Source organism: Tupaia chinensis, unplaced genomic scaffold (assembly GCF_000334495.1).
Source record: "Tupaia chinensis unplaced genomic scaffold, TupChi_1.0 Scaffold000139_1, whole genome shotgun sequence".
Lineage (NCBI taxonomy): Eukaryota > Metazoa > Chordata > Mammalia > Scandentia > Tupaiidae > Tupaia > Tupaia belangeri.
Genome location: NW_006159609.1, coordinates 5,223,353 through 5,246,247, shown reverse-complemented (window position 1 = coordinate 5,246,247; position 22,895 = coordinate 5,223,353). Strand labels below are relative to the sequence as shown.

At 39.2% G+C, this 22,895-nt stretch overlaps 1 protein-coding gene and 1 pseudogene across 2 annotated transcripts in view; both read left to right on the top strand.

Moving 5' to 3' along the window:
• Nucleotides 1–2,021: 2,021 nt before the first annotated feature.
• Nucleotides 2,022–2,511, top strand: LOC102478529 (succinate dehydrogenase [ubiquinone] cytochrome b small subunit, mitochondrial-like; annotated as a pseudogene).
• Nucleotides 2,512–14,318: 11,807 nt separating this feature from the next.
• Nucleotides 14,319–22,895, top strand: part of PCF11 (PCF11 cleavage and polyadenylation factor subunit) — a 30,500-nt gene continuing 21,923 nt past the window's right edge. Inside the window, exons 1-6 of one of the 2 annotated variants that reach the window (XM_027770466.1) lie at nucleotides 14,319–14,563; nucleotides 14,603–14,857; nucleotides 18,519–18,644; nucleotides 20,532–20,720; nucleotides 21,066–21,260; nucleotides 22,874–22,895. The exon at nucleotides 22,874–22,895 is cut by the window's right edge and continues 1,108 nt beyond it. In XM_027770466.1, coding sequence (XP_027626267.1) covers nucleotides 14,666–14,857; nucleotides 18,519–18,644; nucleotides 20,532–20,720; nucleotides 21,066–21,260; nucleotides 22,874–22,895 — 724 coding nt within the window. In that variant the 5' untranslated portion in view covers nucleotides 14,319–14,563; nucleotides 14,603–14,665. The remainder of the gene's footprint in view (nucleotides 14,564–14,602; nucleotides 14,858–18,518; nucleotides 18,645–20,531; nucleotides 20,721–21,065; nucleotides 21,261–22,873) is intronic. The other variant, XM_006144975.3, reaches the window with a different exon arrangement.

The following is a 22,895-nucleotide window of genomic DNA, read 5'->3' as shown; positions in this document are numbered from 1 at the left end:
TTGACATATTAAGATGACAATTGGAAGAACTTTTTTAGTATAACTTTTTTTTTAAGAGAGATTTTTGCTAAAGGGCATGTGCACTTGCCAGAAAGAAAGAGAGAGACAGAGAGATAGAGAGTGAGAAATCGCCCCCCAGGGTGGATGGCCATGCCGCAATCCCTTCTTCTCCATTCTCCTCTTGGGATTTTGGTCATGCACACACATGTACCTGGTGTGAGTTTTAAGCCACTGGTTCCAGGACTAAAACCATGGTTGACTACGTGGGGGTCCAGCAACGTAACTATTACATCATCTGTTGGTCCTCTACCATGAGTTTTAAGCCACCACATCTGGGACTCTAACCATGGTTGACTATGTGGGACCACAGCTGATTATGGGAGTCCAGTGATGTAACCACTCCGCATATGCAGGTCCTGGAAACTTTTAGTTAAAATGATAAGATCGGGGTCAGCAGGTGTGGGAAGCTGCACACCAGCGAGTCTGCTGAGGTTTCTCAGAGAGCAAACAATTACCATGATTGGTTCCGTTCCAAAAACCTGACCTTCGAAACCTTGCTCTGATTGGCCACTAGAATCCCTCAAATTTGCATAGACGCAGAGTTCAGGGCTGGATATACCCCCATGCTCACCCCTCCTCCCATCTCTGGGCCACCATTGGTGGCTTCTCTAGCTCTCTGGGCCTCAAACCTCACATGAAGGGACAGATCATGGCCTGCAGCCATCTCTGTATCCATGTGTTCACACTGAGCTCAGGTCCTCCCAGGCGCCAGCCCGTTCAGTGTGGAGGACTTTGGTGCCCCACAGGATCTAACCACAGCCGCCACTGTGCCCCTGGACTTCGTTGGCAAGAACAACATTTAAGGGACCCCAAAGGGAAAGAAATCTGTTGATTATAACGTTACAGTAATGTCTCTGACTGGACCTATATGCAGTGTATTCATGATGGGAAAATCCATTTGGTATGCTGGAATGCTACACAGTGAGTAAATGTAAAAAGTAAATAAATAAGGGACCAGCAGTTAGTGAAATGGCTATGTTGCTGGACTCCCACATGGCTAACTGCAGTTCGAGTCCTGGACCTGGTGGTTTGCTTTCTCATTTTCTTACATTCTCTCTCTCTCTGATGAATGAATGTGCAAATTTAAAAATAATAATAATAAATAAAATTTAAAAATAAATAAATAATCCTATTTAATTTTAATCTAAAAAAATTTTAAATTGAACTGATACTGTTCAAACAAGTCCACTTGAATAAATAAATCTGTTATAAAATTAAACCTATTTCTTTTCTTTATTTCTTATTTTTTAAAAAAGTTTTTGCTGGGACTGGCAGTTAGCGTAATGGCTATGTCGCTGGATTCCCACGTAGTCGACCGCAGTTCGCGTCCCAGACCTGGTGGCTTAAACTCATGCCGGGTGCGTGTGCATGTGTGCCCAAGATCCCTAGAGGAGAATGGAGGAGAAGGGATTGAGGCGTGGCCATCCCCCTGGGGGGTGATTTCTTGCTTTCTGTCTCTCTGTCTCTCTCTGTCTGGTGAGCGCCTGCGCCCCATAGCAAAAATCTCTCAAAAAAAATTTTTTTTTTGCTATAGGGTTTTTGCGCTCACCAGAAAAACAGAGACAAACAGAGATACGGAAAGTGAGAAATCACCTCCCAGTGGGGATGGCTATGCCACAATCCCTTCTCCTCCATTCTCCTCTAGGGATCTTGGGCACACATGCACACGCACCCGGCATGAGTTTAAGCCACCAGGTCCAGGATTTGAACCACGGTCAACTACATGGGAGTCCAGTGACATCGCCATTATGCCAACTGCTGGTCCCAAAATTTAACCTATTTCTAATTTAGTTAATTGAATTTTTTAAACCTTGCATTTATAAATTCAATACATTCTCTTTTATATTAGGCATTTTAAATGCTGGAGCTCATGAGAAAAACCTTTCCAAAATACATAGTTCTTTTAAATATTGTAATACTGATAACTGCTTCTGGGTGATTGGGTGACCTTGAGGAACGAGATGTCACTCCTCTGGAGGCTGAGTGTCCTCTGCAATTCTCAAGGAAGCCAAGCTCTATTCCTGTGAACCCCAGTGGTCAGACCTGCTCATGTCTCTGCATTTCTCCAGGACCAGTCTTCCCCAGGATGGTATAGAATGCAGGGAGTGCAACACACTCACCTGTCTCCTAACCACCACTGTGCTTCCAAGGCTGCATCTCTCCACTGGACCAGTGACAGAATTGTCAGTGTTTTGTTCCTGGGCCTGCTCCCAGCTGCTTATTTGAATCCTTGCCCTGCCATGGACTACTCCCTGGATGCAGCCCTCACTCTCCATAGTCACCGGGGCCTTGGACAAGTTGTTACTGACCTTGTTCATAGGAAATGCATTGCAGAAAACTGCCAAGGCAAACCTTTTGGTCCTCTCAGCTTTAACCTTTGCTGGGCTTTGTTATTTCAACTATCATGATGTGAGCATCTGCAAAGCTATTGCCATGTTGTGGAAGCTCTGATCTTTTTGATATATTACCTTAAGAAATGATTGTGGAGACCAGCAGATGGTGTAATGGTTATGTCACTGGACTCTCATGTAGTCAACTTCAGTTCAAGTCCTGGACCTGGTGGCTTAAAACTCCTACTGGGCGCATGCGCATATAAGCCCAAAATCCCAGGAGGAGACTGGAGGAGAAGGGATTGCCACATGACCACCCCCCTGGGAGGTGATTTCTCACATTCTGTCTCTCTGGTGAGCACATACACCCTATAACAAAAATCTCTCTTAAAAAAAAAAGAATTGCCTGGCTCTGTCATGCTAGTCGGCTTGTAATAAGGAGGAAGTAACAGATAGCTTCATTGGTGAACAGGTGTCTTCTCTTAATCACACGGTTATTTTCAGAATTGAATTATTGAAGAAAAGGTTTGAAAGGTATCCAGAAATGAGACTGAGTTTTGTATTCTGGTGAGTTAATGGGGTTGTCTCTAAACTTCCCATAAGACTCACACTATAATTAAACATTATATAAAAGCTTTTGCTGTTTATCAGTCTCTTGAAGAGAATTCAACTTTATTATTATCAATACATGGTCAAAGGTCTACATTTGTCCTGAGAATAATGGACAAAGGGAAAGACTATTAAGTCTTGAGTAAAGACTGCTAGAAATTAGAAAACTGTTTAATTTTTGAAAACTTCCCCTTTTGCTCATTTAGTACCAGCTACTGATGAACCACAGTTGACTGCAACTGATGGTTACATATCCAGGGAAGCTTTAAAATGAGAGAATGCTAATATCACACATGAAGAATTTTTCCTTGCTAGGGAGAAAATCTTAGAGAACTTCTGAATATAGGGAAGTTAATTGAGGGAAGAAGTCCACCTTGTAGATGTGTCAAAATGTTACAGATTCTAAACTGAGATGTAATGTTCAAATGCATTATACTTGTCCTAAAATAATCTGCCCACTAATATAAAATTATAAGGAATAAATTATTATTTTCCCACTATGGGAATCTCTAATGTGAAAGTGTGGTCTAGAAAACAAAGTTTTTTTTAAAAATAAAATATTGTATAATAAAAATAAATAAGTGCATAAATATCAATGCTATCTGTAAACACTAAAGTTATTTTTAAGTCAAATATCAGTTACTCAGTTATACACTTTAAAATGGGAACTGTAAAGTTAAGTGTTAGCTTTTCTAAACTGCTAAATCCTCTAAAATTACAAATAGAATTAAAAAAAATTACTTACCTGGGCCAGTGGGTGGCATGGTAGTTGAAGCAGCTGGGTCCCACATGACCAATGGAGTGGTTCAAGTCCTGGAACAGGTGGCTTGAAAAACACTCTGGGTGTCAGTGTGTGCATGCTCAAAATCTTGAGATGAGATGGAGGAGAAGGATCGGAGCATGCCCATCTCCCTTGTAGGGTGATTTCTCACTTTTCCTCTGTCCTTGTCTCTCTCTTGTCTCTCTTTGGTGAGTGCACATGCCCTTAGCAAACTTTAAAAAAAAAAAAAGTAGACTTACCTAAGTTGATGTAATGTTCTATTTATTTAAATTGCATCAACCAGTGCCAGCAGGTGATGTGGTAGTTGGGGTGCTGGAATTTCACATGGTCGACAGTTGTTTGAGTCCCAGATCTGGTAGCTTGATTTCTTAGTTTTTTTTTTCTCCTTGTCTCTCTCCATTGAATGCATGTGCCCTATAGCAAATTTTAAAATAATTTTGACTAGCAGATGGTGTAATGATTATATCACTGGACTTCCACGTAGTCCACTGTGGTTCAAGTTCCAGACCCAAAGGCTTAAAACTCACATGTACAGCATGCCCAGAGTCCCAAGAGGAGAATGGAGGAGAAGGGATTGTGGCATGGCATCCCCTCTGAGGGGGGGCAGGGGTTGATTTCTTGTTTTTTGTCTCTCTGTCTCTCTGGCAAGTGCATGCTCCCCATAGCAAAACATCTCTCTAAAATTAAATAAATAAATAGCATCAGTTATCTCAAATACAAAGTTCTTTGAACATACCATAATAGGTATAAAGTAGAGGCTGAAGCATGGAGACATGGTGCTACAATTCTGGTTCAGACGTAGCAAGTTCTGGGGACCAGCAGGTGGCATAGGGGTTTAAGGCACTGGACACTCCCACATGGTGCACCACAGTTCAAGTCCTTGACCAGGTGGCTTGCTTTCTCACTTTCCCTCTCTCTCCTTCTCTCTCTCTCTCTCTGTGTGCGTGTCTCGCTCTGGTCAAATGAAAAAAAAAAAGAATACATAAAATTAAATAATTCTAAAAAAACAATTTATTAAAAAAAAAAAAGAAGTAGCAAATTCTTATAGACTTTGGTTGCTGATGGCTGATTTGTAACAGGGAGAGTAAAAACATTCCAAGGATGAAAAAAAAAAAAAAAAGAAAAGAAAAAGAAAAAGGGAACCAGCAGTTAGCGTAATGGCTATGTCACTGGACTCCCACATAGTCGACCGCGGTTCGCGTCCCAGACTCAGTGGCTTAAAACTCACGCCAGGCGCGTGTGCATGCGTGCCCAAGATCCCGAGAGGAGAATGAAGGAGAAAGGATTGCGGTGTGACCATCCCCCCTGGGGGGTGATTTCTCGCTTTCTGTCTCTATGTCTCTCTCTGTCTGTCTGGTGAGCGCACGCGCCCTATAGCGAAAACCTCTCCCAAAAAAAAAAAACTTCCAAGGATGATACAAATAAGACCATATACCCTTGCAATCAGAATCTTAATTTGATTTAAAAATGAAGTAAATAAATAGAAGCATATGAAAATCCTGACTCCTCTGAATTCATGTCTTATTTTTCTAAATTAATCTGTAAACATCAGGACCATTTTAAAAATAAATACATATGTTCTTTGTTATAGAAATCTCTCCAAAATGGTCTAGAGAGTGAAGGAGTATAGGAGGTTGTAAATCCAAAAGATGCGTTCACAGACTTTTGGCAAAAGAGATACTAGTATCAACAGAAAGAAAATGAAATAATCCTCTGAGGAAAGAATTCACTTAAGAATTAGGGACCAGGGGGCTGGCAGGTGGGATGGTGGTTAAGGGTGCTGGACTCTCACGTGGCTGACCGTGGTTCGAGTCCCAGGCTTGGCAGTTTGCTTTCTCACTTTCCCTCTCTCTCTCTTTCTCACTCTGTCCATTTCTGTTAAAATAAAAAGAAATAATTAAATAAAGTTAAATAAGATAATTTTTTAAAAAGTTATTAGAAAAAAAAAAAAAGCATTAGGGACCAGTAGATGGTGTAGCAGTTACATCACTGGATTCCCACATGGCTGACCCCAGTTTGAGTCCTAAACAAGGCAGCTTTAAAATCATACCAGGCTCATATGAGTGCATGCCCAAGATCCCAGAAGGAGAAGGGATTATAACATGGCCATCTCTGGGTGGTGATTTCTTACTTTCCCTCTCACTGTCTATTTCTCTCTCCACCTGGTAAGCAAACACACCCTAAGGCAAAAGCCTGTACAAAAAAAAAAAAAAAAGAATTAGAATGTTGGGCAAGCTGGTGGCATGGTGGCCAAGAGCAAAGTTCAGGCCCTGGACTTGGTGGCTTGAAAAAAACACCAGGTGCGTGTATGCGCATGCCCAAAACCCTGACAGGAGAATGAGGAAGGGGTTGTGGTGTGGCCATACTCCTGTGGATTTTTTGTCTCTTTTTTCTGTCTTTCTCCAGCAAGCACACATACACTCTGGCAAATTGAAGGGGGGAAATAAAAAACTATTTAAATAAATTAAAAAAAAAAGTGTAATAGGTTAAGTCATTGTTCCCAATGCTTCATGGGCTTGTATTAGAACTCTATATCCATGTAACTCTTAGTGTCCCCCACTACAGAAAGAAGGAGACATCTCCTCTCCTCCCAACTGGTGACATGCTTGGCCTTGTAACTTGGTTTGGTTAATGTGGGCCAAATGACAAGTGTGCCAGTTCCAGTCTAAGACCTCAAGAGACATCTTATGTTTCTGCTTACTCTCTTGGACTCCAGTGACCTCTCATGAGAAGAGCATGTCCCAGGTAGCCACTGGTTCAAGGAGAATGAGGAAGCAGGCTTGGACCTACGCAGCAGCCTGGAGTCAAGCCCAAATGATTTTGGCCAGGCCCAGCCAAGCCACAGCCAACCTTCCTGAGAGAGGAAGTAAATATTGCTATAAACTGCTGAGAGTTTAAATCTGATTGAAAGACAGCAAAAACTATTTCAAACCAATGGTTAGTGTTAAACGTTTTACAGTTTATGCTGATTTGGCTCTATGAAATTTTGTAACTGACCTCAGATTTCTTTGCTTGATTAGGTAACTCATCTATTAATATCTCCTGCCCAATTAGGTTGGACTATTCATGCTTGACTATTTCCACAATTGTTATGATCATTCCTAGTAAAAGATTTAAAATAACCACGGTAATCAGCATATTTATCTTTAGTGTATTTAACTCAAGGGCAGTTTAATAAGAGTGTATGCATTCAGAGTAAAAGATATTCATTGGTTCACATTTTTTCCTACTGTTGAAAACACTTTTGAGGGGCTAGCAGGTAGCATGGTGGTTAAGATGTTAGATTCCCTTATGGTCGACTGTGGTTCAAGTCCCAGACCTGGTGGCTTGCTTTTTCACTTTCCCTCTCTCTGTTTCTCTGTCTTGTCCCCCTGGGAAAAATAAAAAAAAAAAAAAAAAAAAAAGGTGATGAATAAAGTCAAATAAAATAATTTTTTAAAAAAGCTTTTGAAATAATGGTTTACTGTGTTCCCTGGTCAGAGACAATTAATATTACCAGTTTTTCTTTTTTTAAAAAAGACTTATTTAACTTTATTTATTTATTTAAATTTGACCAGAGAGGGACAGAGTGAGAGAGAGCAAAAGAGAGGGAAAGTGAGAAAGCAAGCTGTCAGGTCTGGGACTCAAATCACAGTCAGCCTCATGGGAGTCTAGCACCCTTAACCACCATGCCTCGTGCTGGCTCCAATGGTTTCAGTTTTAGAAAAATTTTATTCCAGTGATATTGAAGTAGGTCAGCTTGAGGTTTAGAAAGATTGTAGCCATTTAGAAATTAAGAAATTAAGAAAGGCCTGTGACTCCAACAATCTGATCAAGTGCTAAATCATGAGAAGTTCTGTTTAAGAAGTGGTCAGATGAGGGACCAGCAGATGGCATAATGGTTATGTGGGTGGGCTTCCACGTGGTCATCTGCAGTTCAAGTCTTAGACCCGGTGACTTAAAACTCAAGCTGGACACATGTGTGTGTATATGTGTGTGCCCAAGATCCCAAGAGGAAAATAGAGAAGGGATTGTGGCATGGCCATCCCCTCTTGGTGGTGATTTCTCACTTTCTCCTTTCTCTCTGTTGAATGCATGCAATCTACAGAAATCTCTATCTTGAAAAAAAAAAAAAAAAAGAACCGAAATGGCCAGATGAGAAACCAGGATTAGGTATTTAAAGAAAAACAAGAATCAGGATAATCATTTCAATAAAAGCAATTGACATTGATTGATTGTAGTGGGGAGTGATATGCATGTGCTTGTATCTATACATATTGAGACTTTTATTTTTTAAGTTTTTTTTTTCCCTATACGGTACCTGTGCTCACTGGAGATAGAGAAAAGGATAGTGAGAAATCACCTCTAGAGGGGATGGCCAAGCCACAATCTCTTGTTCATCCTCCTCTCAGGACTTTGGGCACTCACACCCGTGTATGCACTCGTGATTTTCAAGCCACAGGATTGGGACTTGAACTGTGGTTGAACGTGTGAGAATCCAGCGCCGTAACCACCACATTTCCTGCTAGCTCCACCTGTTGAGCTTTTTTGAGACAGTCTGATGGTGTTTGCTGTGACAGTTTGATGATACTTGCTGTCTCCCTGTAAACTGGTCGCAGAAGTAAATTCCTTTCTTCACCAGCCTCTGCCTTTTGTTTCTTTGATCACAAGTAGAAGCAGCAGGGCTTAGTTTGCTGATTTCAATATTACATGTACAATACAAACAAATAAATTTTTATGTTTATATTCTTTTTCTCTGATGAAAAATAGGAATGCAGTGCTGGTATGCTGCAAGGAGACTTCAAAAAGCTTAAGGAAAAATAGAAATTAAAGTACAAGTTTACATCGATGCCAAAAAAATCAAATCCATGCATAGTTTTTTTTTTTTTTTGGAGAGATTTTTGCTATAGGGTGCGTGCGCTCGCCAGATAGACAGAGAGAGACAGAGAGACAGAAAGCAGGAAATCACCCCCCAGGGGGGATGGCCACGCCGCAATCCCTTCTCCTCCATTCTCCTCTCGGGATCTTGGGCACGCATGCACACGCACCCGACGTGAGTTTAAGCCACCGGGTCCAGGACGTGAACCACGTTCGCCTATGTGGGAGTCCAGCGACATAGCCATTATGCTAACTGCTGGTCCCCATGCATAGTTTTTTTAAACATACATTTATTTATTTATACGTTGTGATTTTCAAGTTGCTGAGTCCAGGATTTGAACTGTGGTTAGACATGTGGGAAACCAGTACCTTAACCATCACACCACCTGCTGGCCCCCATGCATAGTATTTTAATAGCATGCATTTTCCATGAACTTTTTTGGAGACCCTGCTTATGTACCTCACTTTTTTTTAACCCAAAGTTAATGTATTTTGAGATTGTTCTATAGCAGCACATAAACAGCTTCCACATTCTTTCAGACAGGCACATAAGATTCTAAAACAGTAGTTCCTAAAATGACAAAAAGTCTTATACTCAAAATTATTTCCATAATGCTAAGATCAATTTTCTCTTGTCATTAAAATATGTTGGAGTTTTTTAGAGGCTACATGATCTGTATTATTGCAACAGAGGAGATGCAGAAGCAAAACTGAGAATCCAGCTGCTTTTTATTAAACCAAACGTGAAAGAGATTTGCAAAAATATAAACTATGCAACCTTTCTCAGTGGTTTCTTTGGTGTTTTAGAAGATAGTGTTTTTTTAAAAAATGTTACTGTAAAAGATTTATTATTGCTATTTATTTCATTTTTTAACTAAAAATTTATTTTTGGGTTTTTGTCATAGGATGTATGTGCTTGCAGGAGAGAGACAACAAGAGGGAAAGTTAGAAATCACCTCCTAGGAGGAATGGCCATGCCGTAATCCCTTCTTCTCCATTCTTCTCTCAGGATTTTGGGCACACATGGACACGGACCAGTGTGATTTTCAATCTGCTGGGTCTAAGATTTGAACTGTGGTAGGCCATGTGGGAGTCCAGCACCTTAATCATGATGCCACCTACTGGCCCCTCATTTTTAATTTTTATTTTATTTTTCCCTTTAATCATGATAGAGCACATGCAAGTGAGAGCATGAGAGAGAAAGAAATGAGTACCCTCTCATGGGCACGTCTGATCAGGCTGAGATCCTTTCCTCTAGCCTGCCAACCCATCAGATCATGGGCACTAGTGCTCATGGCCAGTGTGTTTCAGGCTGACCAGGGCCGGGGTTTGAAGTATAGTCTCCATGTGGGATCTGGCTTCTCTCAAGCAGTGTATAATGTTACACTATGGAACCCTACTTATGTTATTTTTAAGTGAATAAATATTTTTATAATTTCTAAGTTCTAATTTTTAAAAACAATTTGCTACAAGTGCAGGAAGAGAGCAAGAGGAAGAGAAAAATAGTGAAAAAACAAGTCCCATGTGAGATATTCTCACCACAATCCCTTCTCTTCCATTTCTCTCCTTTTGGGATTTTGGATATATGCACATGTGCTGGGCATGTTTTTCAAGCTGCCTGGTCTAACACTTGAACCACACAGTTGGCCATGTGGGATCCCGTCTCCTTAACTACCATACCACGGCTGGCCCAGTGCATTCTTTCTCTTCAGAAAGGCCTTCCAAATTACATATACTTTGGGACACACAAAACTAGTACCACCTATGTTTTTCTGTTTGGAATTCTTTTTTCTCCCTTTATCTAGTTACTTCTATTCACACCTTTGAAACTTACCAACTGTCAACTCTTCAGGAAAGGCTTCCCTGACCACCCCCAGGTCTGCCTGATATGCCTCTTTCATAATCCCAGTCTATACTGTTATCACCAGTCTTGCTACATTGTATAATAATCGTTGGTTTTATTGCTTATCTCACCTTATAGACTTCAGCATAGATCATGTTGAGTAAACAAATGAACAGAAACAACTTCTCTCCAAGAGGATCTCTCTTTCCTTCTCTCTCTACATATATATGTATAATCTAGAATAACATATATGTATACACACATATAAAATTTGTTATGAAATTATATTTTGGAAACTTTCTATTAGTTTAGATTTTTTGTTCTCTATTTCTACTGGAGAAAGAGTCTCCAGAAAACAATCTACAGTAACATATTATAATAATGTATAATATATTCAATAATATATAATAGCATATGTAACAATTATGTATATAATTTGTTAATGAGATAATATTTTAGAAGTTTTCTATTAGTATTCAAGTATTCATTTACTGCTTGTTCTTTTGCTTTTATCATCCATTATTAGGAAAGAAATACCAAATGGTTAAGATAACTATATGGGGCCAGTAGGTGGCATGGTGGTTAAGGGGCTGGACTTCCACATAGCTGACTGTGGTTTGAGTCCTGGACCTGGCGATTGGTTTGCTTTCTCACTTTCCCCTTCTCTCTCTGACTCTCTCTGGTGAGTGTACTTGCACTATACCAAATTAAATAATAATAATGAAAAAATTATATATATTAAACAGTTCTAAAAAAAGAAATCAGAAGGTCTGGATTAGTCAACAAATATTCATTGAATATCTACTACATGTCAATTTTAGAGCCTCCTTTACAACTAACATTAGAACAGCTTAATTCTTGTCCTAGTTATCTTCCTAAATCATAGACTTTTGAAAACAAATGCTTTGAATGAAACAGCATTAGGACTTTTCATGAAAGGATGTCCGTGATTTCTTGCGTTTGAAAAGCAAGTTATAAAATACATACCGAACACATACACACACACACACACACACACACACACACCTATATTCTCCATTTTTATAAAAACAAAAAAATCTGTGCACACTGTTGTGTGTTCGAAAGGCATGGAAGAACACAAATTAAACTCTGAACAGTGGTTACTTTGTGGCTAATGGTAGAAAAGGAGATTTTAATTTTTTATTGATGTATTGGATTTGAATTCTTTAGAATAGGCTTGAAATACTTCTGTGGTTAAAAACATTTAACCAATTAATAATATTTAAGTAAATAAATTGCTTGTATCAACATGTTTCTGCAAGATTATTCTTCAATATTATTTACACACATTGGATTCACATGTCAGAGAAAATTCTGCTTGCTGGCAGGCAGTACTAGATAACTATTTGCTTTTGAAGGGACCGGTTTTAAATTCCTATTCCTTATTTCCTTTTCTCATTTCTATGTTTAGTATATACATTTCAGTCTTTCTGATGACATCAAAATTTATTGGAAGAGTACTTGCTTGCCTGGAACAGGTTTTGAGGAGAAATTAACTCCTCTTATAAATGCTTTGCAAGCCAAGGGAAGAAAGAGTAATTTTCCTCAGAAATGATAGAAAAGTTTCATATTCTGTGGAAACACAATAATCAATGGATTTAATCACTGGAAATATCTCCGGGATAGCCACTATATCCTGGTCAGATGTAGTACTTTTTTATATTATTCTATAAGGTTATGAGTGGACTGTAAATTTCATGAAGGCAGTACCTATGGGCTATCATGTTTACTACTGCACCTGGTATAGAGATGGGCAGTTTGATGGAATATGTATCAGTTGCATATTCTGATGAAAGAATTAGTATTTAAAATTTCTGGGAGAAGTTTTGTGCATTTATTTGTATATTTAAAAATACTGATTGTTGGGACCAGCAGGTGGCGTGGTGGCTAAGGCACTGGACACTCCCACATGGCTTACCATGGTTGGAGTCCCTGACCTGGTGGCTTGTTTTTTCACTTCCCCTCTCCCTCTCTCTCTGTGTTTCTCTGGTCAAATGAAAATAAATGAATTAATAAATAAAATAAATATTTCTTTAAAAACCCCACTGATTGTCTAGTTTATATTCTGTCCTGAGTATTTACAGAAAAAAGTATTCTTTTTTGTGATATAGCACATGATTTGGATAATATTGCTAGTCACTCAGTTTTCCCTGTACTTCATGAGTATCTAGGTTTGCTGATTTATATGCTCAAAGATATATTGTTTATTCTGCATAGCCCAAGAGGGATGCTACAGAAGCCAATCAGAGGCTCTGAAATTTTACATTTTAGAAGTTCCCTTCATTGTTAAAAGAATATGTTTTTTTAAAATGCAAGGCAGATACTTTCTGTAACTCAAAGACTAGTGACTAAATTCACTTTGTAAAAAGACAAGGAAAAGTTTCTGAGGACTATTTACCACTGGCCATTTCCCTCCAGAAAATAGGAGCTTTGAAAGTGATTTCATTTTAACCATGTCTATTTTACCTAAATATCATGACTAATATGATATAGAATTACTGAGATCATAAATATCTATTCAACTCTATTTCTTAGTTTCACATAGGAGAATTTGAGAAAACAAGCTCTCCTCACTAGGTTTCACTTCTCATTCACACACAATCTCATGCTAAGAAGAAATGGAAACCTTACATACCAAAACTTAACCTACATGCCAAAATTTAGCCTTCTTCTATACTTTAAATATGTGCTGTTTAATATTTATCAATTATACCTCAATAAAGCTGCTTTAACAAACCCAAAAAAGAAAACATGAAAAAGTTACCTTATGTGAGACAATAAAATGTATTAAGGACAGTTTCTTTCGGGGGAACAATAGATTTGTACAGCGATTAGTTGCCTATGGAGTGTAAAGGTGGAGTACATTTTATGTAATAAATACTTTCTTTAACCTATATTTAAGTTGCTATCTCTACTCAATGAAAACAATTTAGTTTACCATGTTATGCCGAAGCTCCACGATAAAACTATTTGAATGCTTTGTGTGTTTTCAGCGCATCATTCCCTGTCTGCAAATATACACTGGGAAAAGACCGTCTGAAGTTAAAAAAAATGTTTTTAATATATGTAACTTCCTTGTGTGTCCCAAATAGTGTACATAAGGCTGTTTTGAAAGTGCAAAAGATTCAGAGAGGGGAGCTATCGGGCTTGGGACTGGTTGTGGCTGTTGTGAAAAACCCTTCCTAGAAATCTGAGTGGGTTCCCCAAGAGCTCCTCCAAATCCCCAGGGACAGCTTTCCACAAATTAACCTCTAGATAAAAGCAGTTTCCTGGGGATTCAAAACGAGCGAGTCGGCCTAGCTGTTTTGTGGGTGTGGGAAGCGGCGTGCTGGAGCCGACTGTAACGACTTTCCCAAGGTTCCGGGTAAACTCTGCGCCTCTGTCGTCTCAGTTCTCGGAGGGTCGACAGCCCCTGCGGCCGGACCCACCCAAGTTTTCCGGGGCACCTGTGGCCAGTGAACTGCAGAGGGAGGGACGAGGAGGGCATGGCTGTGCTTTCTTCTTGAACTGGTTGGGTTGGGTTTCGGGAACCGTCTTCCCCAGGCCTATTGGCTTCTCTGAATGGGTTGTTATGGTAACACATGACCGAACAGTCCCTTACGAACCGGCCAATGGGAAGGGCCGTCTTTTCCACCGCACCTCTGAGCTGTAGGTGTTGCGAAAGCCGGGCCCGAGCCGGAGAAGAAGGCGGCGCCAGGACGTCTTGCGGAAGAGCCGGGGGCGGGGCTCGTGACGTCGCCCGACAGGCCAATCGCGCCTGGTTTTACCAACGGCCCCGCCCTTTTACCGCACATTTCCCCTCCCCTAGCTCATTTCGCACGACGCAGCGGTTGGGAACACAGACATTTTCGGAGCTGGAGCCGCCACTGCCGTCGCCATTTTGTGTCTGTGGAGAAAGAAGCTTCAGTGGCGGCTGGAAGTGGACGGAAATCACCCGTGAGACGGCGGCGTTTCATACCCGAGGTTCCCCCTGTGTCGTCCCCCAACCCCCCTCCGCGGTCAGCATGTGGTGAAGCCGGAGCCGCGAGAGACCCGGGGAGAGGAAGAGTAGTCGGAAGGGAGGCGGGGTATCGAGAGCGGGTTCAAGTAGTCGGAAGGGAGGCGGGGTATCGAGAGCGGCTTCAGCTTCAGCTGCGGCGGACCTCGGAGGGGGGCCGCGGCGCAATGTCAGAGCAGACGCCGGCCGAGGCCGGTGCTGCGGGGGCCCGGGAGGACGCCTGTCGGGATTATCAGTCGTCGCTGGAAGACCTGACCTTCAATAGCAAACCGCACATCAATATGCTGACCATTCTAGCCGAGGAGAACCTGCCCTTCGCCAAGGAGATCGTCTCTCTCATCGAGGCCCAAACCGCCAAGGTTTTTATACACCCCGCAGCCTCCTATTCTTCTAATACTCCCTGATTTTAGTGTCAGCCTCATCCCAGGTCTCGCTTCCATCCAAAGGGGAACAGTGCTCCTCTCCAACCCTCCCCCTCTAACTCAGGCTCGGTCTCGGCCCAGGCTTCGAGCGTGGGCCTCTCTAGGGGGAGGGAGCGGGGAGGGTAAAGGGTGGAGCCCCACTTCCGCTTACCAACTCCCTATTTAGGCCACCGCATTGTATATCCCGACACACACACGCTTTGAATAGAGCCCCTCGGGGTCGGGGAGACTGAAAGGTAGTTTGTGGTTTGGGGAAGGAAGAGTTAAAACACCGTTTGAACCCCCTGGGAAGCTGGGGAGTGGTTTGCCCATTTTCCTGCAGTACCCTTTTGGGTAATTACGCTCTGTGGGTTGGAAGGAGGTGAAGGGGGACCTGGGAGCGAGCTGTTGGTGGGTGGGAACAGGGACTTGGTCCCGAGTGGAGCAGCCGCCTGTTAGGAGCCCAACATGGCGCCTGAAAAGCACATGATGCGAAAGGGAAGAGAGGAGAATCCATTCCCTGCCAGCCAGGCAGCTGCTCACACCCGTCAGCCCCATTTTGGGGTGGGGGCGGCTAGATAAAAGTTGTATTCTCCTATCGGAGGGTCTCATTTGCCCCAAAATACGGGAAATGGTTGAGGGTGGGGTTTGGGTGGGGGGAGCAGATCTTATCCAACCTGTAGGCGGAGAACTGGCCCCGTGGGTAACAAGTACTCGTAGTTTCTCTGAGAAGTTCAGGCCCTTCTCCTCTTTTCTCTTTCTCTCCCTTCCCTGTTAGTAAAGGCGTGCTTTCCTTCACCCCTTGACAGCAGTGGTCCTCTGCCACCTTATATTTCCCTGTAGTCCTCCTCTTCTGTGGGTTCATGTGGGAGCGATATGTCATTTAAGTAAAGTTACTGTTAAACTTAATTTTAATGAGTTCGAATAGCTTCCCAGTACTACCGACTTAAGTTATTTTTCAAGCTTGTACTTACGGTTTAGTTTTTTCTAGTTGTTAGTGATTGCAATGATCAGGATGAGCCTCCTTTTAGTAGAGTGAACCCCTTTTAAAAGGCCACTTTAACAACAACCACCAATATGATGTTTAGAGGCGGATTCTGTCTAGTGTAAAACTGAGTGGTCTAACTCCAATAAATGGTTTTGAAATGTGTGACTGGTATTATAAAATTTGTGAATAAAACATATAAAATATGTATTTGTCTTTTTTATTTACCTTTGTAAGGTGTAGAATCTGTTTCCAAGACTTATTTTTATCTACGTGGTTGTGTGTTTTAAACAAAAGTCTTTAAGTGACTTGGGTTCATTCTTTAGGTTCCATCCACTCTTTTGGGTAAATCTGTTCACAAGATACACGGTTGCAGGTGGTTCTTTCATACCTTAATTTAAAGAGGACAAGAAGTAAGGGTGTTTTTTGTCCTTTTTCTTTTCTTTTCTTTCTTTTTTTTTTAAGAACTCAACAAGTTTTTCACGCTTGGTCTGACAGCTAAAAGACAAGCCTTCATTCACTTTTTCCTGTGAATGTCTATTTTTTTAAAGTATGAGTTTGTTTATTTTTTAAAGGAAGCATTCCTTATACTCAACGTAATTTTCGATATAAACATGTTGGACATGAAAACTAAGTTTTTGCCTTTTTTAAGGCTTATGTTGACATTAAATTCCCTCCTTTTAAAAACAAAGCACTTTTTAAAGAAAATTATTTTTTAGGAAAAAAGTCTACCTCGTATTTTGGATTACTCTTCCACAGTGCCTAATGTTTAAGCAGCTCAGGTTGTCACTCAACAATTTTCCTTGCTGGTTTTTAAATGGATCCAGAAGACCTTCAAGAACTGGAAACTTAAATGCTCAGAATAGTGACCACATAAAACTTGTATTTGTGTTTGGCTACACAGAGTGGTGACAGGTGTACTATTTACTGATAAAAGCGGAAATTTTTGGGTTACACGTTACCTGGTTATTTTTGTAAAGCCAGATTGAGGAAAAGATGTAAAAGTCACTTTGGGGAACCAGTCTTAATCTGGGTTGGGGTTGAGGGCGAGGGGAGGGACTTTACGTCATTTGGTAGCAAACTCGCTTGGTTTTGTGTTCTGGAGGTGAATGTTTGTGTCCTTATACTTTAGCATCTCAGCATTACTAAACTTAAGGATTCACACCTAATTTGACTCCTCCCATGAGGTGGCAGTAGCAAAAAAAGAATTTTACATATAAGGACTTCACTCATACAATAAAAAATTAGCCGGCTGAACAGATTTTGGTGTTAAAAGGAGCCTGTTTATCTTCATAAGTACAATAATGATTTAAATGGTGGGAAACATGACATGGAAAAGACACGGCAATAAAGTAACATGTTCGTACTTTATTAATAGAGTTTGCCCACATACAGTGGCTTTCTGAGCCCTTTTATTAGGTAGTACCTTAAAATAAGTTTTTCATACATAGGTTTCCTTAGCCAACTTTGGTTGTAAAGGTATTAGCAGAAGCAAGAGCATTTCCACACACTTGTATGGGCAGTTGGTTTTGTAAAATATGGAATTGTGTACTCCAGAACTGTGAGCCTACCCTAGCTACAGGTAGCTATGGGTAAGTGTTGTTCAGGGTTAAGATTCCTATACACATGGGATGGGTAGATGGGATTAATTTACGTGTTTTTGTTTTTTAAAATCATGGGTGCTCCTGTGGAGTCAACTAACACTTAGTTTATATGGTGTGTCTTAATGCTCCTCAACAAGTCTGTGAACCTGCTGATGCTTTCTGGAAGCTTGCTGTGCCTTCTAAAAGCCAGTGATGGGTAGGCATTGCAGTTGAACTGGGGCAACATTTCTTTGCTTTGGAAAGGGCCACCTGTATCAGCATCACTCCACTGGCTCGGCACAAATTTAGAACCTCTGATTTGTGCATTTGAGAGGAAAAAAAATTTCGACGGAGAGTCCATGCTGTGAAGAAAATCTTCAGGACAAATCCTGGTTTCCAGAGTCAAGTTCAACCTGGTTTACATGACTCAGCGGCTGCTCCATCCAGTTTTTCTTGTATCCGTAACAAACTTGCACCTTCCTGCATGTTCATGTGCAAGTTTAAGTGCTTAGCCATTGACTTCGTATGTGAAGTGTATTTACTTTGTTCATTTGGATTATAGAGAAATAATCCTCATGATTTTACAGGTAACAAAAGCTTCATAGACTTTTGACATATAAAATATGCCTTGGAAATCAGGGTTTCTATCAGAGACCTAAAAATTACTTCATTAAACACTATAAGTTAATACGGATCCTGAAGCTGACACTTGGGTTTTGGAAAATAATCTTCCTCCGTCTTCTCCTTATTTTTGTCACTCTAAACACAGATTTTTTTTTTTTTTTAACCACATGAACAAGAAATTACATTGAGTGTTAAAAGTGCTAGAGGTGATGGTTTTTCTTACTAATAATTTTGAGCTTTTGTGTGCTCAACTAAAGGTTATTGTAAGAGAATTTGAACACTTGTATCATAAAGGTTAATTTTAATTAAAAAGTAGTGACAACAAAAATAGAGGTCTGTATTTTAGGTTTTAAAACTCACTTTTAAAAATAATTTGTTGGTGGCAATTCATTATACTAAACTTTTCAGTTTCTTTTTATTACTTCAGGCTCCTTCCTCAGAGAAGCTTCCTGTTATGTACCTTATGGATTCTATCGTGAAAAACGTTGGAAGAGAGTATCTCACTGCCTTTACTAAAAATCTAGTTGCAACATTTATTTGTGTGTTTGAAAAGGTATATATGCATTTAGAAACATTTGAATTTTTTAAAAAAGATCCTGATTAAATAAATAACTTGCTTTGTGTTGGGTTTTCTTGGGTGGTGAAATATTTTATTCTCTTGGATATTGTCAAGTATTGTTTCAAAGAAAGTGACTAAGATTAATGTTTTATGTTAGATGTGAAAAGTAGATTCTAGAATTTGACATTTTCCAAGAAAGGTTGGCTTTCAAGGATTTTTTTTTTTTTTTTTGAGTTTGTTCTTTTGACTGAAAATCTATTTTACCAGTAGCGTGTGGGGGGAAAAAAAAGTGAAGCTGTCAAGAGTACTTCAAATTTCTTTAAATTTATGATTTTTATGATGGTGACTGTTTCTATTTTGGGAGTGGGGAAAGGCTTAATCCCACCAGTGTCTCAATCTGGGATTAATTCCTTTTTGGGGGGCAGGGAGGGAAGGGAACTGTTTCTTCTCTTTGTTACTTTGTGCCAGTATGTTTTATGTGGATGTCCTAGGTAGAGGGGACTTCCTTAATTGCTTTAGGTTATTTTGAAAATAAGTGTTTTTTTTTAATCCCTTAGTGTTTAGAAGAAAGGCTTGTTAGTTTCCATACTTAAAGATTGTACATTTTTGTAACATTGTATCTGGTAGTATGGTTAATACAGAATTATGTTGAGGAAAATAGAAGATTTGCTGAGATAGTTCTGTCAGGCTTTATCTGAATTTCACACAGAGCAAAAGGTACTTAACATAATATTTAAAGATTATTTCTTAAATAATTGACAATTTGGTAGATGCACCTGTTCTGTTTGGTCAACTACTGGAGTTGTAAGGTTTGCAGAATTGGGATTTTGGGGAAGAACTTGGTTCCTAGATCAAAGAAATAGAATATGGAAAGCTATATTTCAGGTTGCATTAAAAGAGCTTGTTAATAGTGTACTGCAGACCTTTGCTAAATATTGCTTACCTGAAGCAATAGTCTAAGGAAAAGCCAGTTTTGCGTTAAGAGAGGTTACAGGGACTTAACCAACTTGTTTTAAGTTTCAGGAACAAGGTACTTCAAAAAGTTTCTGGTAAAATGGAACTTAAAGTACAAGTTTATTTTGATGCAAAAAAATAAAAATGAAACTCATGCATTTTTTCATGAACTTCTTGAAGATCTTTAATGTTACAGTTCATTTGGATGTTTGGTAGTATACCTGTATGAATTTAACTGAGCATTAATACTACAGTTGATAAAAATGACCTTGTGGTAATTGTTAGCTGAGGATTTTAGTTTAATTAAGGCTTTATTGCCCCAAAATTAAAAATCTAAGTCAGTTTGTCTAGGTAGTTATGTTTCTCTGATGGATAATTTTCTGAAATTGTTAGGCTCATCACAAATGTAAGTTATATGATACTAAAGTGATCAGTAGTTAGGATTTTCGGAATTTTAGTTATTAAGGTACTTTCCATGCCACAAAGCAGCTTGTTTATTGGTACCATCCATATTGTATATATTGCGGTAGTGGTTAAGTGAGATAGTTTTGTCTTAATTTTAACTTTGTGCTACCATGTAAGTAATTTTGAAAATGGAAGCCATCAGGTAAACCATTTTCTATATTTATATTTTTGTCAGTCCATATCAGCCCTAAAATAATGGAAATATTTTGTGCTTTGGGAAATAAGAACTTGCCTAGTTTGCTTACATGAAGGATAGGTGATAATGACTTTAATTTTTTTGAAGAAAAAATGTATTTTTATATTTGCAAACTAAATTTACCCTTAAAAATTAATTCTACCCTACATATTTACAAAATGGACTGTATAGTTTTCTATGTGAAGTAAGTTTATGTAGCCTTATATTTAATATATAAAACATTCTATAGAAACTTAACAAGCCATAGAATTATTCTCTTGTTCTAGGTGGATGAAAATACTAGGAAAAGTTTATTTAAATTACGTTCCACATGGGATGAAATATTCCCCTTGAAGAAACTTTATGCCCTGGATGTCAGAGTCAATTCATTAGATCCCGCTTGGCCTATCAAGCCTCTACCCCCCAATGTGAATACGTCTAGCATCCATGTGAATCCTAAATTTTTAAATAAATCGGTAAGTTTTAATATGAGTGATGCATAACTATTATTTTTAACTATGAAACTTATTTCTCAAGAACTTCTTTCCAGCAAAAATAGAATACCCTAGAGCAAATTCAGGGGTGTGTGCATGGGGGGGAGGGGAGTATATATATAAACTTGTTACTAAAAGTATGTTGACCTTGTATATGTATTGAGTAACATTTGTTTTAGGTTTTAAATTCCTGCAAAGTTTTCTATATGCTTTTAAATTTAATAATATGGCTAGCATTAAAAATTAAACTGATTATTTTCAGTTACCACTTATGCTTCAGTTTTAGCTGTGATACATATTTCTTAATTTTTTTTTTTTTTTTTGTAGCCTGAGGAGCCTTCTACACCTGGCACAGTGGTCAGTTCCCCTAGCATCTCTACTCCTCCCATTGTTCCTGATATACAAAAGAATCTTACCCAAGAACAACTTATAAGGCAGCAGTTACTGGCAAAGCAAAAGCAGTTGTTAGAACTTCAGCAGAAAAAGCTGGAGCTTGAGCTAGAGCAAGCTAAGGCACAGCTGGTAAGTATGGGAGATTTGGTATTTTAAGTACTTTAAACCTGTCCTTTTTTTTTTTTTAAAGTTTTTGCCATAGGGCGCATACTCTCGCCAGAGTGGGTAAACTGAGAAATCACTCCTCTCTGTGGGATGGCTGTGCCACAATCCCTTTTCCTCCATTCTCCTTTTAGGATTTTGGGCACATATGCATGACTGGCTTGATTTTCAAGGTGCCACGTCTGAGACTTGAACCGTAATCTGCTATATGAGAGTCCAGTGCTCTAACCACAAGGCCCCATGCTGACCTCTAAAGGTGTCTTCTGATAGGGAAATAATTATTTTGTGTTTGAATTGTATTAATAAGTTACTTTTTATTTATAGTGTATTCCTTTTCTACTTATTGTAGATTTTGAAAATTATGTTGTATGTATTAGACTGAATTTTCATGTTTTTATTGTAAAATTGACTTGATTATGAACTGTACACTACTTCCAACTAGTTTTCTATTAGATTACAAGTTTTTTAAAAGAATTATTTAACTTTTATTTATTTATAATTTGACCAGTGAGGGACAGAGTGAGGGAGGAGGGGGGAAATGAGAAAGCAAGCCACCAGGTCCCAGACGTGAACCACCTTTAGCCATGTGGCAGTCCAGTGCCCTTAACCACCACACTACTTGCTGGCCCCTAGATTATGATCTTTTTTTAAAAAAATATTTATTTATTGAATTCCATTTGTTGTTGTTAATTTGAAATTTGACCAGAGAGAGACAGAAAGAGAAAGTGAGAAATCAAGCTTCCAGGTCCAGGACTCGAACCACAGTTGGCCATGTGGGAATCCAGCACCTTTAACCACCATGCCCACCAGATTAAAATCTTAAAGGGTGTAGCACCTTGGTTTTCTTTAACTATTATATTACATGGACTTAGTATTTCAGTCTCAAGATAGTATGTATATTGCAGGTATTTTTGCCTAGTCTGTAATGTAGTTTATGCTTCATAAGCAGAAATCAGTCTCCCAGAAGCTTACAAATGAAAAACTACCACAAAATTAAGGAGACCAGGAAGAGTATGTATTTCTATGCATGAATTACCTTATACTAAGTTGTTTTATTTAGCATCTGAGTTTATTTGAGAGGTATAGGAAGGCAGAGTTTTATAAGTTCATTAACAGCCACTTTGGAAGTTAAATTTTATGACAGAATTTAGCTGAAATCACTTTTTGACTTGTGTATCTAAAGAGTAGTGATTTAGCAATTGTCATGATCAGTCTGGCTCAGAAACCTGAATAATTTTGGAGAGAGAGGATTTTGTTTTTTAAATTTTATCTAAACATTATAAAACCTCAAGGTTAAGGATTGATGAGGAATAATGGGTACTTACGTATATGGGAAACCTCAAAGTTAAGGACTAATGAGAAATAATTGGTACTTAGGTATATGAACATTCATTGTCATCTTTACTTATACACTGCAAATATACACTATAAAGGAATAATAAATTCAATAAATAAGATTTAATAAGTCTTAAATCAATAAATTAATTAGATTTCTTGACTAAAGCGTTGTATAGTTTTTAATTCCTTGACAAATCTTCATGTTTTGTAGTGTTAAAGTGTACATTTATTTTCTATTTCAGGCAGTTTCTCTTAGTGTTCAGC